Source organism: Aspergillus multicolor (assembly GCF_047715735.1).
Source record: "Aspergillus multicolor strain CBS 133.54 unplaced genomic scaffold BDW74scaffold_8, whole genome shotgun sequence".
NCBI lineage: Eukaryota > Fungi > Ascomycota > Eurotiomycetes > Eurotiales > Aspergillaceae > Aspergillus > Aspergillus multicolor.
In genome coordinates, this window is record NW_027395959.1 from 898,319 (window position 1) to 917,463 (window position 19,145).

General features: G+C 53.1%; 8 protein-coding genes across 8 annotated transcripts; 4 read left to right on the top strand and 4 right to left on the bottom strand.

The window, feature by feature from the left end:
• Positions 1–920: 920 nt before the first annotated feature.
• BDW74DRAFT_136891 (uncharacterized protein) lies at positions 921–3,605 on the top strand. The gene has a single exon (XM_073722421.1). It carries the CDS (start codon positions 1,399–1,401, stop codon positions 3,331–3,333), a length of 1,935 nt encoding a protein of 644 aa, XP_073585438.1. The 5' UTR covers positions 921–1,398; the 3' UTR covers positions 3,334–3,605.
• A 609-nt stretch (positions 3,606–4,214) lies between these two features.
• On the top strand, positions 4,215–4,901 carry BDW74DRAFT_136905 (uncharacterized protein). The gene is made up of 2 exons (XM_073722422.1): positions 4,215–4,727; positions 4,808–4,901. The coding sequence occupies exon 1, from the start codon at positions 4,368–4,370 to the stop codon at positions 4,671–4,673; it is 306 nt and encodes a 101-aa protein (XP_073585439.1). The 5' UTR covers positions 4,215–4,367; the 3' UTR covers positions 4,674–4,727; positions 4,808–4,901.
• Positions 4,902–5,243: 342 nt separating this feature from the next.
• Positions 5,244–7,879, bottom strand: BDW74DRAFT_136860 (putative ABC transporter). The gene is made up of 7 exons (XM_073722420.1): positions 7,386–7,879; positions 7,041–7,281; positions 6,732–6,990; positions 6,238–6,685; positions 6,103–6,182; positions 5,897–6,050; positions 5,244–5,850 (listed from the first exon to the last, which is right to left on the bottom strand). Exons 1-7 carry the CDS (start codon positions 7,582–7,584, stop codon positions 5,282–5,284), a joined length of 1,950 nt encoding a protein of 649 aa, XP_073585440.1. The 5' UTR covers positions 7,585–7,879; the 3' UTR covers positions 5,244–5,281.
• Positions 7,880–8,639: 760 nt separating this feature from the next.
• Positions 8,640–10,697, bottom strand: BDW74DRAFT_167262 (arginine--tRNA ligase; the record flags this gene model as incomplete). The annotated part of the gene is made up of 3 exons (XM_073726673.1): positions 8,640–9,057; positions 9,106–10,412; positions 10,473–10,697. 3 exons carry the CDS (start codon positions 10,695–10,697, stop codon positions 8,640–8,642), a joined length of 1,950 nt encoding a protein of 649 aa, XP_073585441.1.
• Positions 10,698–11,070: 373 nt separating this feature from the next.
• Positions 11,071–12,455, top strand: BDW74DRAFT_136990 (phosphatidylinositol phosphate kinase family protein). The gene is made up of 2 exons (XM_073722424.1): positions 11,071–11,432; positions 11,497–12,455. The coding sequence occupies exons 1-2, from the start codon at positions 11,169–11,171 to the stop codon at positions 12,259–12,261; spliced, it is 1,029 nt and encodes a 342-aa protein (XP_073585442.1). The 5' UTR covers positions 11,071–11,168; the 3' UTR covers positions 12,262–12,455.
• Positions 12,427–13,707, bottom strand: BDW74DRAFT_136986 (cytochrome b5 reductase family protein). Its single transcript, XM_073722423.1, has 4 exons — positions 13,624–13,707; positions 13,408–13,559; positions 12,724–13,349; positions 12,427–12,671 (listed from the first exon to the last, which is right to left on the bottom strand). Exons 1-4 carry the CDS (start codon positions 13,626–13,628, stop codon positions 12,522–12,524), a joined length of 933 nt encoding a protein of 310 aa, XP_073585443.1. The 5' UTR covers positions 13,629–13,707; the 3' UTR covers positions 12,427–12,521.
• A 160-nt stretch (positions 13,708–13,867) lies between these two features.
• On the top strand, positions 13,868–14,962 carry BDW74DRAFT_151024 (GIG1 family protein). Its single transcript, XM_073724115.1, has 3 exons — positions 13,868–13,955; positions 14,009–14,306; positions 14,397–14,962. Exons 2-3 carry the CDS (start codon positions 14,186–14,188, stop codon positions 14,906–14,908), a joined length of 633 nt encoding a protein of 210 aa, XP_073585444.1. The 5' UTR covers positions 13,868–13,955; positions 14,009–14,185; the 3' UTR covers positions 14,909–14,962.
• Positions 14,963–14,971: 9 nt separating this feature from the next.
• BDW74DRAFT_190194 (chromosome segregation protein SMC) lies at positions 14,972–19,086 on the bottom strand. Its single transcript, XM_073732127.1, has 5 exons — positions 18,856–19,086; positions 18,631–18,790; positions 17,375–18,585; positions 15,429–17,326; positions 14,972–15,381 (listed from the first exon to the last, which is right to left on the bottom strand). The coding sequence occupies exons 1-5, from the start codon at positions 18,891–18,893 to the stop codon at positions 15,089–15,091; spliced, it is 3,600 nt and encodes a 1,199-aa protein (XP_073585445.1). The 5' UTR covers positions 18,894–19,086; the 3' UTR covers positions 14,972–15,088.
• Between the last annotated feature and the right edge of the window lie 59 nt (positions 19,087–19,145).

The following is a 19,145-nucleotide window of genomic DNA, read 5'->3' on the forward strand; positions in this document are numbered from 1 at the left end:
AGTCCTATCAGACGTGCGTAGATAGCGGAGTATTGCCACCGCCGGTTGTGCAAAGGCCACACCCTTCCGGGGTATCGCAGGCCGTGGGTGATTTATCCACCGATGAAGAATTATATCACGATGGAAGAAGACATCTGCCTGCTGAGAGACGGGTGCCTGGATGACTCTGGCAGTCCAGCCAGCTTCGATTCGACCACGACGACGGAGGTATATATAGCTGCAGGTAATGGCGAAGCGGCGGAAAGCAAAAGCATTCAACATCTGTTCAGACAAGACATGACAGTTAGCGGGCGATCAGGCATCGGTCGTCAGCCACTCGCCTCTGCGCCCATCCCCACCTCCTCTGTCGCTCTTCCGGCTTTACTCGAAAATTGCAGGAAAAAAATTATATTCGTCATCTCGATCGAGGATTCGACCCGGCAAGGGATAGAGACGAGATAGAAAACATTACTCCGGCTGGGTGCGACGACTTAAAACTCTGCTATCTGCGCGTGCCCTGGCCGCCTCGCATCTCGTCTGCCTCTGCCTCTGCCTTTCCCCTCCTCTCCTCTCACTGCCTCCGAGTCCGATCGGCCAGTCATCCAGCAGCCACCACTACCACTGGGTGCTTTATAACAGTAGCTATCCTCTCCCGTCTGCTCGCATTCTTCCTTCCTCCCATCTCCACACCCGAACCCCACCTGGCCCTGGCTCTCCCCTCTGTCAGGCCCAGATCCGGTCTCAGTGTCCCAAAACCCCTCCAACAACCGTCGTCTGTTACACTCTGCTGCAGCCTCTCGACTTTTTCCTCTTTAGTCCTCCACTCACCGTCTGCCAGCCGGCTTCTGCAGAACAAGCGCGCTTCCTCGCCCTTCTTTCCTTTTCGCCTGATCCGTTGGTGGATTCGTCCCTGTCTTGTCTGTTCCCGATTCTCTTTCCCACCACCCACTTCGTCGCTAGTCCTGCGCCAAACTCTTTTGACCAAACACCTCTCTTTTTCCGATGGAGATACTGCTATCTATGGACGACGCTGCATCCACTGCTCATCGCTGACAATCAACGATCTAGACGCCCTCTCTACCCACGTCTGTTGTGTCGATCTGCGCCTGTGGGCTTTTTACCTTGCGACTTGTCTGAACAAGTGGGCTTCTGGATTGGACCTTTTCAACCAGAAAGGGGGAGAAAAATATCGAGTGGGCATCGGTTGGGAAAAAACAAAAAAAAAGAAACGAGAAGGAGAAAATTTTTCCTTTGAGTCATTTGGATGAGCAGCAGCAGCGCTAGCTGCTGTGAGTGACCAAAACCCCCCGAAGCCCTGTCGGGTCAACACGTTTCACGTCATCCACAGTGCCTTCACCAAACCCAGCACCCCCTCCCGCTTGGGGACCCAACTTGGGCCTTGGCCGCCGCCAAAAAGTCATGTCGAGGAAAGTTCCTCGCGCCGCCTTCGTCGAGGAATATGATGAAGACGCCGATGTTAGCCTCCCCGAAACCCGTCAATCTGCCAACGTCACTGCCAAACGATCCAAGTCTGACTTGAGGAAGCCCGCCAGGGAGCCTTTCGTCGAGGCTGCCAGTGACTCGGGCTATTCTAGCCGCACTGCTGCCACCGTCAACAGCACCCAATCCGCCCCGTCGGGCTCGAGACATCCGCCCCTCCCTCTTAAAGTCGAGACTTCGCACAAAAGAGGTGATCTTGAGCGAGTTCGCTCAAGAACAAAAGAACGCCCACGCGACCGTACCGCTCGTCCATCACGAGAGGAAAAGATGCACGCCGGGCCTTATTCGGCCGGGTACCCCCCGCCCCATCTTCCTCGTTCTCCCTCGGTATCCCACAGGCCTGAACAGATGTATCCCCGAAACTATCCCAGCAACTATTGGGATGCTGAGCGGAATGCGTACCATGCATCTACGCCTGTTGAACCTCGACAAAGAGAATACCGGTATCACTCCTCGCAAGCGTCTTCCTACGATTACCCGCCCCCGTCGCCGTCGCCGCAGACATCGCGCTATCCTCCCGCAGCCGTCGTCCAGGTTTCGTCCAGTCGCCCCCAAGGCCGACCTGCTCGGTCCAACTCCTATCATGCGAACAACCGACCCGTGAGCTTCCACGGACAGATGCCGCCGATGAACGGGATGATGTACAGTAGCTCTCCGGTCGGTCGATTTGAACATGGCCCGCCTCTGTCCTCCTCAGCCTACGTCAACACGCCGGCATACCCACCTGGTCCTCCTTCCATCTACGCTCAACAGGCACAGTACTATCCCTACCCTGATGCTGCCAGTCCGCCCGAACGTCTGGATCGCTCAATGTCTCGGCCCAGGGAGCACCCTCGTCAACGCCGACCGTCCGCCTTTGAACCTCCGGCGATGGACTTCGATTCATCCGAGGAAGAAGAAGAGGAAGAGGAAGATGAGGCGGAGGAGGAGTTGATGGGTCCCTCTCCACCACCCCCACCGCCCGGACCGCCCCGTCAAGCACGGCCACGGATGCCGTCCCATCACATCGATCGTAGGGAAGAAGACTTCTACCAATCGATGCCACCGCCGCCGCTCAAGCAGAGAGTTCCGCCCCAGATCATACATCAGAAGCGCCCTGAGCTACACCGCAAGTCAGCAACTACACCCTCCGTCGTGTCTGAGCGCCGTGGTTCGCGGTCTCTTGATCTGTCTGAACTCCAAGATGTACTCCCGCCGTACGTATACTACCGAGATTCGAGCGGCCCTACCATCATCCCTGAGCGAAACCGGAGCCTTAGACGCCCTTCGGTCTATCACGAACCATCTCGATCTAGCCACCGAATCGCCGTGGAGAACTCTAGTCGGCGGCGTAGGCCTACGGTCTATGACTTTGGTGGTCCGGGCGATGAAATCGAAGAGAAGCTGGGAGGCGCAGAGGAATACCAGGCGTCGCAATCAAGCAAGTCTGCAGCACCGCCGATCTCTATCAGTGATGCTCTACTCAAGGCCAAAGCAAGCTCTCAGGTTGGAAGCGATAGCGGGAGCCAGAAGAGCCGGTCGGCCAGCAGCCGGGGTAGCGGAAGCGAGGCTCGTACTCGGTCTGGAAGTGGCGCGTTGACTACTACCCGTGCGGAAGACGACGATAACATTGTCATGACGCTCAACGGGGTGACCATGAACTTTACCCAGGAATCTCTGGGAGGAAAACGAATCAGCGTACGGAGTGGCAACACTGGAGCCGTTGAGTTGAATATCGAAGGAAAACGCCCGAAGAAGTACTTGACAGGCGGTTCCGAATATACAGCTGCAAGCGGCAGTTCCAGAAAAGGCGACCGCAAGTCGGACCGCGCCAGCCGCCGCTCTAGCCGATCAACTTATGTTCCTCCTCGATGAGAGTTTATCGCCCCAGTTCCTGGCTTCGCGCCCGATGAGACCCATTCCGATGTCTGAGCGAAAATGATGGAAGCGAACTGCTTGCTTGGTCGGTCTAGTACCTCTGCTCTCAACTGGATACATGTTTGGGACAATAGAGCAGGGAACATTGCAAAGCATCAGTACCTACCCTTATTACTCGACTCAATCCTGCCTGAGAACTTAGGGAAAGGCGATCAAAGCAGACAGTGCGCTTACAATCCTTAGTAGCTTTGGGCTCGGTTGGGTACAATCTGGACGATGAGCCGACGAAAGCGAACCAGATGCGCACAGTTCTTCTGTTCTTTTTTCTTTGGGCACAGCAAAAGTTTTATGGTTTTGGGTACTAAAAGACTGGCTTTTGAATGGGCAGGCTTTTTCGATTTCTATTCTAGCGTCGACTCGATTATCCTTACGGGTTTCATATAGCGTCTGTCATGTTTAGCATGATTGTATGATTCTTGATGACCTGCAACGATTCACCTTACGCCTGATGTTCAGTTGATGCTCATGTCCGTCATGTCATATGATGTTTATGTTTATGGATACGGTTATGTTTTATGTCCAGGTGTCATGCCACCATGTTATACGCTCGATATACCTGCATCTATCTGCCTGTCTGTATAATTTTCTTCTGGATCACCCAACTTGTTTCTTCATCGTTGTTTTGCGTTTTGATCATGGTCAGTCAGCATGTTTGAAGAAATGAGCCGGGAGCTGGAGGAAAAGATATACCCCTTGTTCTTTTTTTTTTTTTTTTTTTGGTTTCGATTCTTGATAAGCAAGATGCATCTATCTCATTTCTACTCCTACATACCTTGCGCCCGATTCCACTTGCTGATTCCTAATATCAAATCCCCACTCGCACCCTTGACTTTCTTAGATACAGTTACCTTGTAGTCGGATGTTGCTGGCTCAGCAAATCACCTCCGACATTGCTCACTTCATGTACTTATTAGCGACCCTTTCTGTTTCCATACCTTCTACCTATTCTTCTATTGCCATATGACTAGTTGATGTCTTTTAGCTTGCTGTTTCACGAGTACTCATACCTCTACCTATCACCTCATAGACATGCAATCTACTCAGCATTTCTGGTTTACTCGGTGTCCTTGGCAACTCACTCAGTACTCCTAACTCCTCACTCCTGGTTCATACACCGAGTATCGTGCTACGTATTCTCATCCCACCCTCAAGCTCAATGCGATCGTACTTCCCAAACACGAAATCACAAGTCTTGGCGAGGCCTGCGCTGCCCTACGCCGAAGCTCTCTGGCGAGGATCTACTGGGTGTAGAGAGGCGCTTGCTGGCCGGGCGTTAATCACAGATCCCACGATGGTAATTCAGATTCGTGGTCACAACCTCCTCACTCTAGGCAAGTCCACCTGAGCTGAGCCGAGCCCTTGGCTCAGCTCGTCGGATATATGGCACGTCTTCCTTTAACCTCGCGAATAGAAGTTATTGCTTTCACGGGCTACTCTGCGCGAGTTTGCTTCCCCTACTATATGAGGTAGCTGCAAATGGGACTTTGGACGGATTAGCAAAGCACGACCCCTATGGATCCAGCGCTGCTTATGAGCGCCACTTCTGGGGGCAATGGGGTGTTGGAGGCATCTATCAGGGTTTGACTGCTTAGAGTTGTACTGAGTCTTGGGAGTACTTACATTCGAGGTGAGCGCGGTGCATAGTTTGTATGGATGGCGTATATTGCAGAAAGTGATTATATATGTTTGTTGACCTTAGTCTCCATCTATAACTATACTATCAAGGCGTCTCTGTTCTTTTGTATCTCGATTTATACAATCCTCCCTTCCTGCCGACGAAAAGAAAAACATAATCTAGTATATATATAATAAACAAGGTTCCAACCTCAACATCCTCAAGTCATATCCGCAGCTATAAATGTCAATCCAGAGAGAAAGTCCACGACTAGGACCTCCTCAAAACCAATACAATGTACCCCAGCACTCTATACCCAACAATAATCCCCAGGAGGATACCCACCCACTTTCCCGTCCTTCCAGTGGCATACCCATAACTCTCCAACACGCCCGTCCCTCGAATTAAACACTGATCCGCGATATCGGTAACGTACATGCAATTACACCCAGACCCCGCGCCAGCACCAGCCCCATGTCCAGTGCCAGCACTCGAGGCAGGGGCGCACTCATAAACCCTCCCCGCAAACTCATTAACCATCATGCCCTGAAACACATACGCCTGGTAATCAATATAATGAAACACATACTTCCAAAACGGATTGAGGATGTTGGGGGACACCAAAAACCCGCCAACGCTCATCCACAGCCCATTCGCGAACGCAACGAGCGCCAACGCGATCACGAAGTTCGGGAACATGGACGTTACCAGCACGACGAGGGATTCGGCGGCCACGAGGTCGAGGAATAGCCACATGACCCAGGTGAAGAACGCGTCGCCGCTGTGGCGGAAGTTGGAGAGCCAGTAGGAGACGATGGAGAAGAGGAGGGAGATCAGGACTGCCACGTGTTAGTGAGAATGATATGGTGGGGTGGGAGAACATACAAAGGAACGGCAGGCCGATTATGAAGTTTGAGATGAGGAATGGGAGGGCGCCGTAGAGGCCGTTTGCGCGCTCCTTTGCGAATGTTGCGCGGTCCTCGAGGAAGGCGGGGACGTAGGCAACGGCCATGAAGCTCATGAAGGCTGAGCCGAAGAACTGCAGCATTTTGTTAGTTGGGTTGAGCTGGAGGGAGGTAGGTTGGACGTACGATAGCATTGATGAATGGCTGAATGTATTCCTGCTCCGTACCTAGACGTAGCCAGACGGTGCCCATCATGATTGCGAGACCTGTACAGGTTAGTTGAGAAACCAATAGGCCCGGGGCGAGAAGCGCTTGACGTACCCATATACATGACAATTCGGATGCCGTATGCTACGACGTCGCGATAGCTCTTGATGAGCAAGCGATGCAGGAGCGAAGTGGTGATACTGAACAGACCAGGGCGGCTGGCCTCATCCACAACAACTCTCTCACTCCCCTTCTCGATGAGCTCCGCACTCTGTTCCGCCAACCGATTGCTCTCGTGAGATTGCGTCCACGCAGACTGAATCTTCTCCACGTCTTCAAGCATCATTGTCTTATCGGAGACAAAGTCCGAGCTCACGATATCGAGGATGTACTCCGCGGGATTGGTCTGAGTAGGAATCGGGTATCCGATGCTACCGAAGTACGACGGGACGTCTTTAACGGAGCCATAGTAGCACGTTTTCCCTCCGGAGAGTAGAAGGAGCTTGTCGAAGAGCTGGAATGTTGCGGTTGATGGTTGATGGATGCTAGCTATAATGATGAGCTTCGCGAGTCAGCCATGCACCAGCTATCTATTTTGCGGAACCCACCTTGTTGGCGCGCGCCAGCTTCTTGACGTACGAGATAACCTCATAGCTTGCCGTTGAGTCGAGTCCACTGGTAGGTTCGTCGAGGAACAGGATTTTGGGACAGGTGATAAGCTGACTTGCGACGCTGACTCGCCTCTTCTGGCCGCCGCTGAGGCCCTTCCTAATCGGTGTTCCGACTAGTGTCGAAGCCTGATTCTGAATACCGAAAGCTTCGAGAAGGGTGTTGATCCTTTTAGCACGCTCTGACCTACTCAAAAACCTAGTCGAGTCTTGTTAGCCGTATTCAAGGTTGTGTTCTAAAGTCCATACCCCGGCAGAGACAAATCAGCCGCAAACTTCAATGTCTCGCGCACAGTCAAACTCCCAATAAGCGCATCCTCCTGCTCAACATACGACGCAATCCGACCGAAGGCCGCATTATCAATCTCGCCACCATTAACAAAGCAATGACCAGACGACTTAGCGCCCGACGACGCAGCACGGCGCGCAAGGACGTTGAGAAGAGTTGTTTTGCCGCAGCCTGAGGGTCCCATAAGCGCGACGAATTCCCCTATGCAGGTTGTTAGGCATAACCTTACAGCGTGAACGCCATTTATGACGCGCTTGATCCACATGTCTTGCAGGTGCGGGATGCGGGATGCAGCGATAACGTACCTTGCTGCACGCTGCCACTGATCTTCTCGATCAGGTTCCGAGGCTGCTTCGTTCTCCGATCTTTCACGGAGACAGTGAGGTCGGTCCATGAGAAACTCTGGACAAAGTGGTTCATGAGAAAGTCATGGCTATTGCCGTCTCGCTCTAGATCGCGGGCGTTCAGCCCGTCGCTGCTGGAGGAGCTGGAGCTGTATGCCATGATGCTATATTCCGGGCGGGGATTAACAGTTGAGCAAGTATCGGGGAATCACTTCAAGGCAGATGTTTGTCCTTGAGTGCGAGCACTCCATGTAAACGTGGTCGTGGTCGTGGACGTGAGCGCGAACGGACTGGACTCGAATTCGAGCACAGAGTAGCAGAACCCTGCCGCGTAGGTACTCGTTCGCAAGGACCAGGGAATGCGCATTTTATCTGCCGTGTAACGGCGACTGGGAACCCCCGTTTACATGAGAGAAAAAATTGCTAGACGGCGACAGGGACCGGATGGAGTAAGGAATGTCCAGCTAGGAGCTGAACCAGGCGCAAGGAGTGGCCGAGGACTGAGGGCCCTACCAAGCCGCAATCAATAATGGTCCCCGAAAGGCCCGTGCCGCCTGAGGGCTGAGGCAGCGATAGTCAGCCCTAGTTGGCGCTGGTCCCCGCTACTCTTCAGGCGTCCTTGTCCCATCAGGTTCCATCATTCTTCTGGAAACTCGATGAGGGAGCAGGCGTTACTTTGTCGATGCATGTAGATTGCCCGACTCGTGTGAGGTCAGTTTCAAAGCTATGTTTGGCAGGTGTCTTACTCTTGGTGCCACCACAGCCGTTTCGAAGGCAGGCGGAGTCCAACGTCACGATAATGCGCGTTAGGATTATCGTTGTCAGCGGGACACTGTACGCAGGGTTCTCATGCGCTCTACTAACGTCCCATGTTATCGAGCTGAACGGATCTGCGGTCCTGGTTGGTGGAGACTTTTAGGCCCGCACCAGAGCAGACGCCGTGCTCGGGGTTTACCTAACTACAGTTCGCCGATTTAAAGACTAGCCAAGCCAACTTATGGATTAGACTGGGTTATCTGATGCCCGAACCCTGAATATTCGGCCGAGAGTTTTGGTGACTGGCCGGATTTACTGGTGTGCTATTGACTTGAGTCGGAATTTTGTATTGCGCTGTCTGAGATCTAGAAAATGGATATCCTGCTTTTTTATATGTCGTACGTCGTTTACATGCTGGAAGGAGTTAGCATTCGCGGCATCTTTTCTAGTTCGGACGACTTACCGGTTGACGGGGGTGAGACCGAGAATCCGCATACCGTTGTTGAGGACCTGTCGGGCAGCCTCATACAGAGCGAGACGGGCCTTCTTGACCTCAGGCTCGCTGCCAATGACCTGCAGGTGGTCGTAACTAGAGCTGACCATGTGAGTCATACGGAAGAGGTAGGTGATAATAGTGGTGGGTTCAAGAGTCTTGTTGGTCATCATGACAATGTCGGGCCATGAGGAGAGAAGGCGGATAAGGTTGATGGCGTGGGATTCGGTGAGGAGGTCGAGGTTGGCGGTGGGCAGCTCTTCGACGTTGGCCTCCGACTTGCGGATGATGGAGGAGAGACGGGAGTTGGCGTATTGCAGGTAAGGACCGGTGTCTCCTTCGAACGACGTCATGGCGTCGAGATTGAAATCATAACCGTTGATACTGTGCTAGCGTTAGACGATGAAAGTATACAAAGAGCAAGATACGTACCGCTTTCCAGACATGTCTTGAACCATGACAGAGGTGATACCCAGGATATCAGCCGTGGCTTCGGGGTCCTCAATCTGAGCGTACTTCTCGGGGTTCTTCTTCATGGTCTCGTGCATCTTGTCGGCAACGTCCCGCAGGATATCGTCCAAGAACTTGACGGTACCCTTACGGGTACTCATGCCGCGGACCATACCAAAGTTGATGTGCTGGCAGCGGCTGGCCAGGTCCTTGAAGCCCATGAGCTCGACAATCTTGAACAGCTGAGCCAAGTGAAGATCCTGCTGAGCAGCGACAACGTAGATCATCTTGTCGAACTTGTAAGCTTCCTCACGCTCAAAAATAGCACCAATGTCACGGGTCAGGTACAGAGGAGTACCATCCTTGCGGACAATGACGGCCTTTCCAAGCTTCTTGGCACCGTGCTTGACGAAGTCAACAATGGTAGCACCCTCAGAGTTCTCAGAGACACCAGACGACTGCAGAATCTCGTTGGCCTTGGACATGCTCTCCTGCTTGATTTGCGACTCGCCAGAGTACACGTCGTAGTCGATGTTGAGACGGGCATAGGTTTGGCGGTACTTTGTGATACTGAGGTCACGGAATCGGCGCCAGAGGCTCAGGGCATCGGGATCACCATCCTCCATGCTCTTGAAGTAGCGACGAGCCTTCTCGTCCTCACTGACATCAACAAGCTTCGCGAGTTCCTGCTCAAGCTCTGCAACATCCTCGTCCTTTTCCTTCTTCGCCTTGATCTGCTCCTTGAGCTCCTTGATGGGACCCTCCTGCGCTCCGACAATGGCGTTGACCTTAACGTAAACCTCGAACAGGTGGTTGATGGGATCCTGCAGCAGCTTCTGCTCATCACCAAACATCTTGTATCCGTTCGCAAGCAGACCGTACTGCTTACCCCAGTCACCGAGGTAGTTCATCTTGACGACATCCCATCCCATAACAGTGTAGAGGTTGGCCAGGAAACCACCGATAATGGTACTCCGCAGGTGACCGGCGTGGAAGGGCTTCGCGATGTTGGGCGACGAGAACTCGATGATGATCTTCTTGCGGCCCTTGCTGGGGTCCTTGGGGTCGCGCAGACCCTGGTTTCCATTTGATCCGAACGCGGCCTTGTCCTTGAGAATCTGGCCGATGACGCGCTGCGCAAGAGGCTTCTCCTTGAAGTAGAATTGGAGGTGGATGCCGCCGGGGCCACCGGCGACAGGGGGGTGGACGAGGTCGGACGCGGGGAACTTCTCGGCGAGTTCCTTGCTCAGATCGGCCGGGCTCTTGCCCTTGATTCGGAGAGAGGGGACCTAGGACAATTCAAGCATCAGCATTTTGGGGTTTCGCATACATGATCACGGATCGCATACCGGCAGAAGAAGATCACCCTTGTCAAGGGTGTTGGTGAACTGCAGACGCTGATAGATCTCGGTGGCATCGATACCGGTAATTGAGCTCAAGCCCTCGGAGATGTGCTCCCTGTACAGATCGACGGGGTTAAGGGTAGGAAAGCTGTTCGGGAACCTGGAGGTCTCCGCGGTAGTCTGCAGAGAGAGCGACTGGACCGCCTCAGGAAGGGTATCAACAGACGCCATGGCTGCAAAGCGCAATGCTTGGGCAGAGTCGAAAATGGTTTGACGAGAGGGGATAGATGGGTGAGAGGAATAAGGGCAAGTCCGTAGTGAACCAAAACGACTCTGTGGACGGTAGGACAGGATACTTCTGCACAGGATAGTGGAAAATCGTTGAGCCCCGCTAACCAGACTGCGGCCCATAGAGGGGTTTGTTTTAAGCTCCTATCAAGAGGGGACTTTTTTTCTCGTCCGATGACTCAAAGAAACCGGCAGTTCTTTGGTCCATCTTTGCTCCGGGCTGGGCGGTGAGAGCACCACAAGAAGATCTCAGGCGTGACTAGGTCAGCCCTAGCCCTGGCTCCGGCCGATTCAGGAAAGCTTGAGATAAGGCGTCTCTGACGTCAACGCTCCAGGCCTGTTTGCGAGACCATCTATACAACTGACGCCCCTCTCTTTCCTACAAGATGGACCTCCTCAGACCCACCATAAACAATGGCTAGCCGTCAGAAAGCTATCGCTCGCGCAGTTCAGCGCGCCGTGCTCCGCTCAGGACCAGCTCGACTCTCCATCATCCAGCGCATCTTCGCCTTCTTCCGCATCTTCTACCTAACCCTGATCCGCTACGAGCAGGAGCTATTCTACAACCTCCGGAAGGAAATATGGAAGCTACCAGAGGAGGAATACCTAGCTTGCTTCAAGAATGACAGAAAATCTCCTGCTCTGGAGCAGATGGGTGATCTGGGGTACTCCGGGTCGGTACGTTATCACCATCGCGCTCTATCCGTTCCGGACGAGGTCTAACATTAAGGACTGAACATAGACATTCTTCCGCACCTCCAACTCCGCATTCCTCGTAAAGAGCGTCCCCCGACACTTCGAACACTCGTTTTTCCGCAATGACCTCCTGAGGCCATATTACGAGTACATGCTCAAATACCCGGAGTCCCTGCTAGTCTGGATAACGGACTACATCTATGCCCCCTACAGCTCAATCGGGAGCATTCTGCGCACGTCGCCTGCGCACCATATAATCATGGAGAACCTGCTGTATGGGAAAGACGAGGACGACAACTCGGATAAGTGGGAAACGTACGACCTCAAGCCCATCGACTACTTCTATCCGGAGCGCGATCTAGTTCCCGAGCCGCTCGTTAGCGAAGAAATTATCTCACGACTGGCCGATAAGTTCGAGGATAAAGTTCGGTTGACAAGGAAGAACTACGAGGCTGTCAAGCGGACGTTGGACAAGGATACGGCGTTCCTTGCGTCGGCTAACATCGTGGACTACTCATTGTTCATGGTGCGCTTTCCGGCGTCGTCGAACCCTGGGAGTTTGGGGAGGAAGACGCAGTGGCGCGTTGGCGTAACTTCTGCGGATGGGAAGTGGAAGTATCGCGCCGTGGTGCTGGACTTTTTCTGGGCAAAGCATACATTCCATGCGCAGGCGATGACGGGCGCTGTGCAAACGTTCAATCTGATAGGCCGGCAGGGTCCGATGAGCATCACTACCACGGCGGAAGAGTACCGAGAGAAATTCTTGACCATGGTGGAAGAGATGCTGGAGGTGTATGTGCCACAAGAGTAATGACTGATGAATTCGTGATTAGCTTTTCCATTGATGATGTCTATACAACACATCTAATATCTTATCGAGCGAACATTAGATAAATCACATCTGACGTTTTCCATTCCCGTAATAACATGACAGTGTCGTTATATTCAGATAGGGATCAAATGTTGGGCTGGCGCCAAGTATAGCGCCTCGCATCGGTTCGAAGGTATTCGAAATTGATCCAATCAGATATGCAGGCTGAGCATAAATTGTCATGACATTCGCGTCATCGCTTAGAAGCAGAAGACCTGGTCCTCGAGCTTGCTGACTGGGCGGGCCTTGGTGTAACCAAGAGACTCGGTGGCCTTCTTCATGGCGCTAACCATGGGAGGAGGTCCGCAGAGGAGGATCTTGATGTCGCTAGCGGGAGCAGGGAGGCGTTCCTGAATTCTCGTTAGCTAGCGCGCAACTAAAAACTAAAGTAAATATACTCACGGTGATCATGTCAGGGGTAACGAAGCCAACACCGCCAGTCCAGCCCTCAGGGGGGTTGTTGAGGACGTAGTAGACGCGGAATCCATCATCCTCGGCAATCAGCTTCTCGAGCTCGTCCTTGAGCAGAATGTCATCGGGGTTAACGTTGGCGAAAATCAGGTCGACCTGGGTGGTGTCGTTTCCACCGTTGCGGGGACGGTTGCGGACAATGGCCTTGATAATCTGGAGCATGGGGGTGATACCAGTTCCACCAGCAATCATACCGAAGTGGCGGCACATGTTGGGGGTGTAGACGAAGGCGCCCTTGGGGCCGCGGACCTTCATGGTCTGGCCGACCTCCAGGGTGGTCAGGTACTTGGAGATGTTACCCTGGGGGTAAGCCTTGACGAGGAGGTCGAAGTAGCCGGCCTCATTGTCGGAGGAGATGGGGGTGTAGGAGCGGACAACCTCCTTGGGCTGGCCCTCGATGGTGGCGGCGAGAGAGATGTGCTGGCCGATGGGGAGGCCGAGGATATCGGTGGGGCGAGGGAGAGCGAAGCGGTAGATGGTCACGTTGTGGGAGATGTCGTTCTTCTCCTGCAGGACGAAGTTCTGGAACTCGTTGGGGTTGAGCACCTTTCTAGCCTCTGCAAGAATGTCGTGTCAGCCCACATGCGACATACCCTCAACAATTGCTGTACTTACTGGGGTTGGCACCGGCAAACAGCTTGTATGCGATGTAACTAGCGGCCAGGGCGACGGCGAAGGGAGCCCATTCCCTCTTGAGAATGAAGGCACCCACGACCAGGGCAGCGGAGGGGATGTAGACCCCGGAGATGTTTTCGGGCGACAGAGCACTGCGACGAGCGCGCATTGGTTAGCTAACAATTCAAAAACCGCGCAAAAAAGGTTAAGACATACCTCATTTTGACGATTGATGAGTTCCCCGGCTGTCAGATGAAAAAGGAAGAAGCAAGCAAGGGGAATAAGAAGAGTGAGAGGCCGGTGCGGAATTGCAGAAAAGCTTCAGGAGCGAGCTCGGGCTGGGGATTTGGCGTCGGTATTTGTGACGGTAATTACGGTACGTGGCTCCCTACGCTCCCCTCACGCAACCCGCCGCCACTCTTTTCCGAACCGTTCTGTATCTATGCTCGCAACGGTGACGGCCTTTGCAAAATATAAAGATATTCTAGACTAGTATTATCGGAAAATTGTCGACATCACCAGTTAAATATGAAATACTCAAAGTCAGAGTGCGGAATTCAAATCTCATCTGTTGGGACTGGGACGCTGACCTCAGGGACAGCACATGCGCTCTGTGCTCTCCGTGTTTGTGACTCCAACTCCCCGCAGGAGGGGACAGAATCATCGCGTTTGCTTGTCCTGACAGAGGCCTTATTTCCGCGATCCTCCTAAGTCCCCTGCCTATCTCGACCAAGATTTCCGAGTCCCGGTACCCATCACTGATCACCATCCACCCACCATGACGTTCTCCATCGACGAAGAGCCAGCCTTCAACCTAACAGACGTAGACCGCGCCGTCCTCGCCCAAACAGACGAGGAATTTCAATACCACGACTGGGAAGACCTGAAAGATGTCATTGGTATGGCACCTGTATCTCCGACGCCCCTCCCTGCTCCAACTCCAATATTCCAGCAGAGATACCGTACGGAGAAGAGCTAACCCCGCACAGCACGAGGCGATCTCGGCATCCTGAAGCGGAAGCCCTCCGACCTAATCCGATACCTGGCCTGGAGCAAAGAGACCAAAGCCGCGTATGGCACGATCACAAACTACATCTGCCTGCGGCGGCTGGGGTGGCCACTGCCGACGGAAGCGCCGGGGCCTAGCTTCAACAACCCGATCCCTTTTGCCGACCCCGCAGACTACAAGATTCTCCGCAACGACTGGCCCTACGGCTTGGTTAAGGGGATCACACATCTGGTCGTGTGGTCGCAGACGCCGATCCCCGTGCAGGATGCGGACGGGGTTATTACGGCGGAGAGCCACGCGCTGATTGAGGAGTTTGTGCAGCGGACGTTTGTAGACAGGCTTGCGGGCAAGGATGGGATGAAGGATCCGCAGGATCGGGTTTTGTGGTTCAAGAATTACACCGCCCTTCAGAGCGTTAGGGGGCTGGAGCATGTTCATATCCTGCTTAGGGATGTTCCTGATCGGTTTGTGCGGGAATGGACGGGGGAATAGTGGTGTCTACAGCGTATAGAGTACCTAGACTAAACAGATGCGACGGAGTGGAATGCCTCAAACGTGCTAGATTGGGAATCCTGAACCTGACACAATGCAGAGAAATAACACATAAATGGCGAAGAAATAGAGTGAGTTGCAAACCTTCCCGTTATAAAACAATCATTACCATCACAGCGCCTACGTCTTCTGCTCCTCGACGAACTTCAGCGCCTCTTCCCTTGACACGACGTCAATCGTACTAGCCTTCTGTCTGAAGCTGACTCCGTAGCACTTCTCAGCTACGTGTAGCATCTCTGGTCGGAAGGTTGTGCAAATGAATTGCCCGTTCGTCGAGTCGGAGATGGTCCTCAACATCTGCGCAACGGCGGTTCTATACTGGGCATCCAAGTTCGCGTCGATCTCATCGAAAAGGTAGAATGGCGCGGGGTCGCAGGCTTGGATAGCGAAGACCAAAGCAAGCGCGCAAAGACCTATCTTCGTTAGAGCGATAAAAATAAATGCAGGATTGGATACCTACTCTTTTGTCCACCACTGAGTTGCTGAATGCGCTGCTGGTCATCGTGCTTGCTGTTGAAACTGACGCTGATGCCGACTCCAACATAGTTCTCGACGCTTTGCTTCGCTTCCTCGTCCTCTGACTCGAGATCGTCCTCGGCCCGCTGAGTACGGTCTGTCTTACGCTGGATGACCAAACGTCCGCGGCCTGCCGGAACAAGCTTCTCAAAGATGGTAGCAAACTCACGAGAGACCTGCTTGAAGGTTCTCTCAATGGCCTCATCCTTGCGCTGATCGAGCACTGAGATCAGGTCATCAATAGACTTTTGCGAAGCGTCAAGCTCTTCCCGTCGACTTGTAAGCGTTTCTCGTTGCTTGGTGAAGTTGTTGTACTGCTCAAACGCCTTCTTGTTGACATGTGAGTACTTCTTGAGTGCCTCGTTGGCTTTGTGAAGCTTTTTGACAACCGTCTCGGAGTCTGTGTTCTTGTACTTGGTGAAAGCTTCGTCCGGTAGAACTCCGAGGTTGCGGATATTGGCGGCACATTCAGCTGCTCGTTTTGTCAAGGCGGCCTTCTTCTGCATGCTCTTCTCCATGCGCCGTTGATGTTTCTCAATCGACTTGGCAAGCTCCTCCAACTCGCGCCGAGACTCGGCGTTGCGTTGGCTGAGCTCAGTTACGCGTGCGTTCGCTTGTTCGATAGATTCTTCCACCTGTTCAAGTCTCTGACCGAGTTTCTCCAGAACCTTGTTCAGGCGCTTCTGCTCACGCTGGGTTTCCTTAATGTTCCCTTGACCACCTTCGTCGGCCATATCAGCGTCCTGGCTAACAAGTTGATCGAGACGGGGGTTTAAGTTCTCCCGCAGCTCAACCTCCAGGACTGACTTTCGAGTCTCCAGCTCACTGCGCTGACTGGAAAGCTCTTGGTATTGCTGACGGTACTCCGTGACTTCCGAGCTCAAAGATTCCAGTCGTGCCTCTTCTTCGTCGGTAAGCGCCTTCTGGAACGGCGAGGATAATTCAGCTTCGAATGCGTCGACCTGGTCCTTGAGGGCTGCTAGATTGCCTTCGATGTTACGGAGAGCTCGTCGTTTGGCATCCAAGTTGTCGTTCTGCTTCTGCAGGAGGTCGCGCTTGCTCTTGAGTTCTTGCCGTAGCGGCCCGCTGCTGTTCTGTACCTGGTGTCTTTGTTGTTCGAGCTTCTGCAGTTCACCAACAGCTCGGGTGATAAGCTGATCGAGTTTCTCGAGCTCTTTGCGGATTTCGCTCCCGCGGTTCTTCTGTGTCTCGTACTCATCTCTCCACTTTGCGAGCTTCTTAACCGCGTCCAGACGAGATTGCCGTGAGTCGTGGAAACCACCAGTAAGAGCACCTCTCTTGTCAGATCGGTCTCCCTCAGGGGTGATGGCGTTGACTCCGTGACTTCGCGCATATTGCGAAGCAACCTGAAGGTTAGGGCAAATGATGGTTTTGCCAAATACATGTTGGAAAGCCTTCTCGTAGGCGCGGTCATATTGCAGCTTCTCAATCATCGGGATTGTATCGCTAGCTTTGGGCATGTTGAGTGGCTTGCTCCTCAGCCGGTTCAAAGGCATAAACGTGACTCTTCCAGCCTTTTCGTGTTGAAGGATTTCGAGAACTTTAGTGGCAGTGTCGTCTGTATCAACGATGTAGTGGAATAGACTCTGGCCGGCCGTGACTTCAACGGCAGTACGGTATCTGTCGTTGACTTCAAAGAGCTCCGCAAGCGTTCCGTAAACGCCATCGAGGTTATGCTGGCGCTTGATCCTTCGCACCGCAGCAATACCGCGACTGGTGTTATGGTCCATCATGTGAGACAGATTGCGCTCTGCGCGGTCAACTTCATTCGATGCATTGGTCAGAATGGAGTCAAGCTTCGCTTCTTCTCGCCACAGTTCCCTATACTCGTCAGCATACAAATCCAGAGCCAAGCCAGTCTGAACTTACTTTCTCTGATCCATCAGCTTGTCCCTCTCATCCTTCGCATTCTGAACTTGCTGTTCTACTGTATGGATAGTATCACCTCTGCCGTCAATTTGCTGGCGCAGACGTTCCGTTTCTGGCTCCAGGAGGGCAATGTCATTTTCGATCTCTTGGATGTCCTCCTGTGTTTGCGAGATGACGGACTGCACGCTCGAGATAGAAGTGTTGTTGTTCCTGATCTCCGCCTGCAACCACTTATCTCGCTCGGACTTGTTCTTGAAGCGCGAGTTCCGGCCTTGCTTAGCATACAGTCTTTGCCGAGCCGTTTCCGCTTCAGTGTATTTCGCTCGTGCGGCATCTTCTTGATCCTTTGCAGCATTGAAGCGAGGAATGAGTTCTTCGAGCTCCGTCTGACGCTCTTGAATGGCTGATTGGACGGTTTTGAGATCTTCATCGTGACGCGATTTTTGCTCTTTCGCGGCGACCTGGTTGTCTGCGAGCGACTTGGCTTGTAATTCGACCTGGGCAAGGGCTTTGGAGGCTTCACGTCGTTCGTCTTCCAGCTGCGCCTTGTCGACTTTCAGGAACTCAATCTGCTGTTTGCACTCGGCGATCTCAGCGTCAACCTGGGCCATTTCTTTCTCTCCCTGGATGAAGCGTTCGCGATTGATGTCGGTATCTTCCACACCGGTTTGTCGCTGCTCCTCGAGACTGTCAAGGAAGCTGGAAATCTCTTGCTGTTCGCGAGAATAGATCGTGTACTCCAAGCACCGTCGCTCTTTATCCTTATCCTGGAAATTTCTCAGCTCGTCCTTTTCTTCCTCAAGCTCTGCCAGTCGTTCGTTGATGAAATCCAAGAGTTCGTCAATTTTCTCCCGTTTGCTGTTCGTCTCGTGCATAATCTTGAGGGACTCGGCACGGCGCGCCTCGTAAACCTGGGTACCCGCTACTTCTTTCAATAGGTTCAACCTTTCGGAATCCTTCATGTTTGTAAGCGCGGTAACTCGACCCTGGGGTACGATATAGTAAGGGTTGGATCGCGAGAAACCGGCCGACTCCAGTAGATTCATCACATCGTTTTTCGTCGCATTCTTTCGGTCGAGGGTGTATTCATCTTTCTTGAGGCCAATTGTTCGACGGAGGACAAGTTCAGGTTTTCCCGTAGGGAATCGCTCGTCGGAGTTATCGAAAATGATCTCAACGTATGCCGACATGACTGCGGAACCGGAACCTTCCTACTGGGTGTAAGCTTTGGTGCGCAACGGCGGGGCCTCACATACGTGCAAAAGAGCCTGTCGCTCTTCCCTGCCTAGATGGGTGTAGGCATCGCTGAGGACGAAACGAATGGCCGCGAAGAAGTTACTCTTCCCGGAGCCATTGCGACCGACAATGACATTGTGTTTTGGTGAGAACGGTTCAATGACCGTCTGGTCCTTATAGCTGGATTGAGTAAAAAGCATCAGCTTCAAGCCAGCAGCCGATGTCCAATGCGCTAGGGCACTTACCTCTTGAAGCCCTGGATAATAATCTGCTTGACATACATCTTGACCGACAAACGCGAAAACTCAGGAACCGCGGTGTCTACAGCATCAGGCGGGCGAGACCGCCAGTTTCAATGCCCACTCACCCAGAGGGTATGCCGCAGAGCAATCGCAAGTCTCAACGATAACGGCAAGGGTCTTTCGTCGGATCAAGTGTCGGTACCTTGACATGCGACAGCCAGACGCGACCAACGCGTTTCTCTTCCGCCAGCGGGGTTCTGCCGGGCGGTCAACGCCGTCTTATCCACACTCAG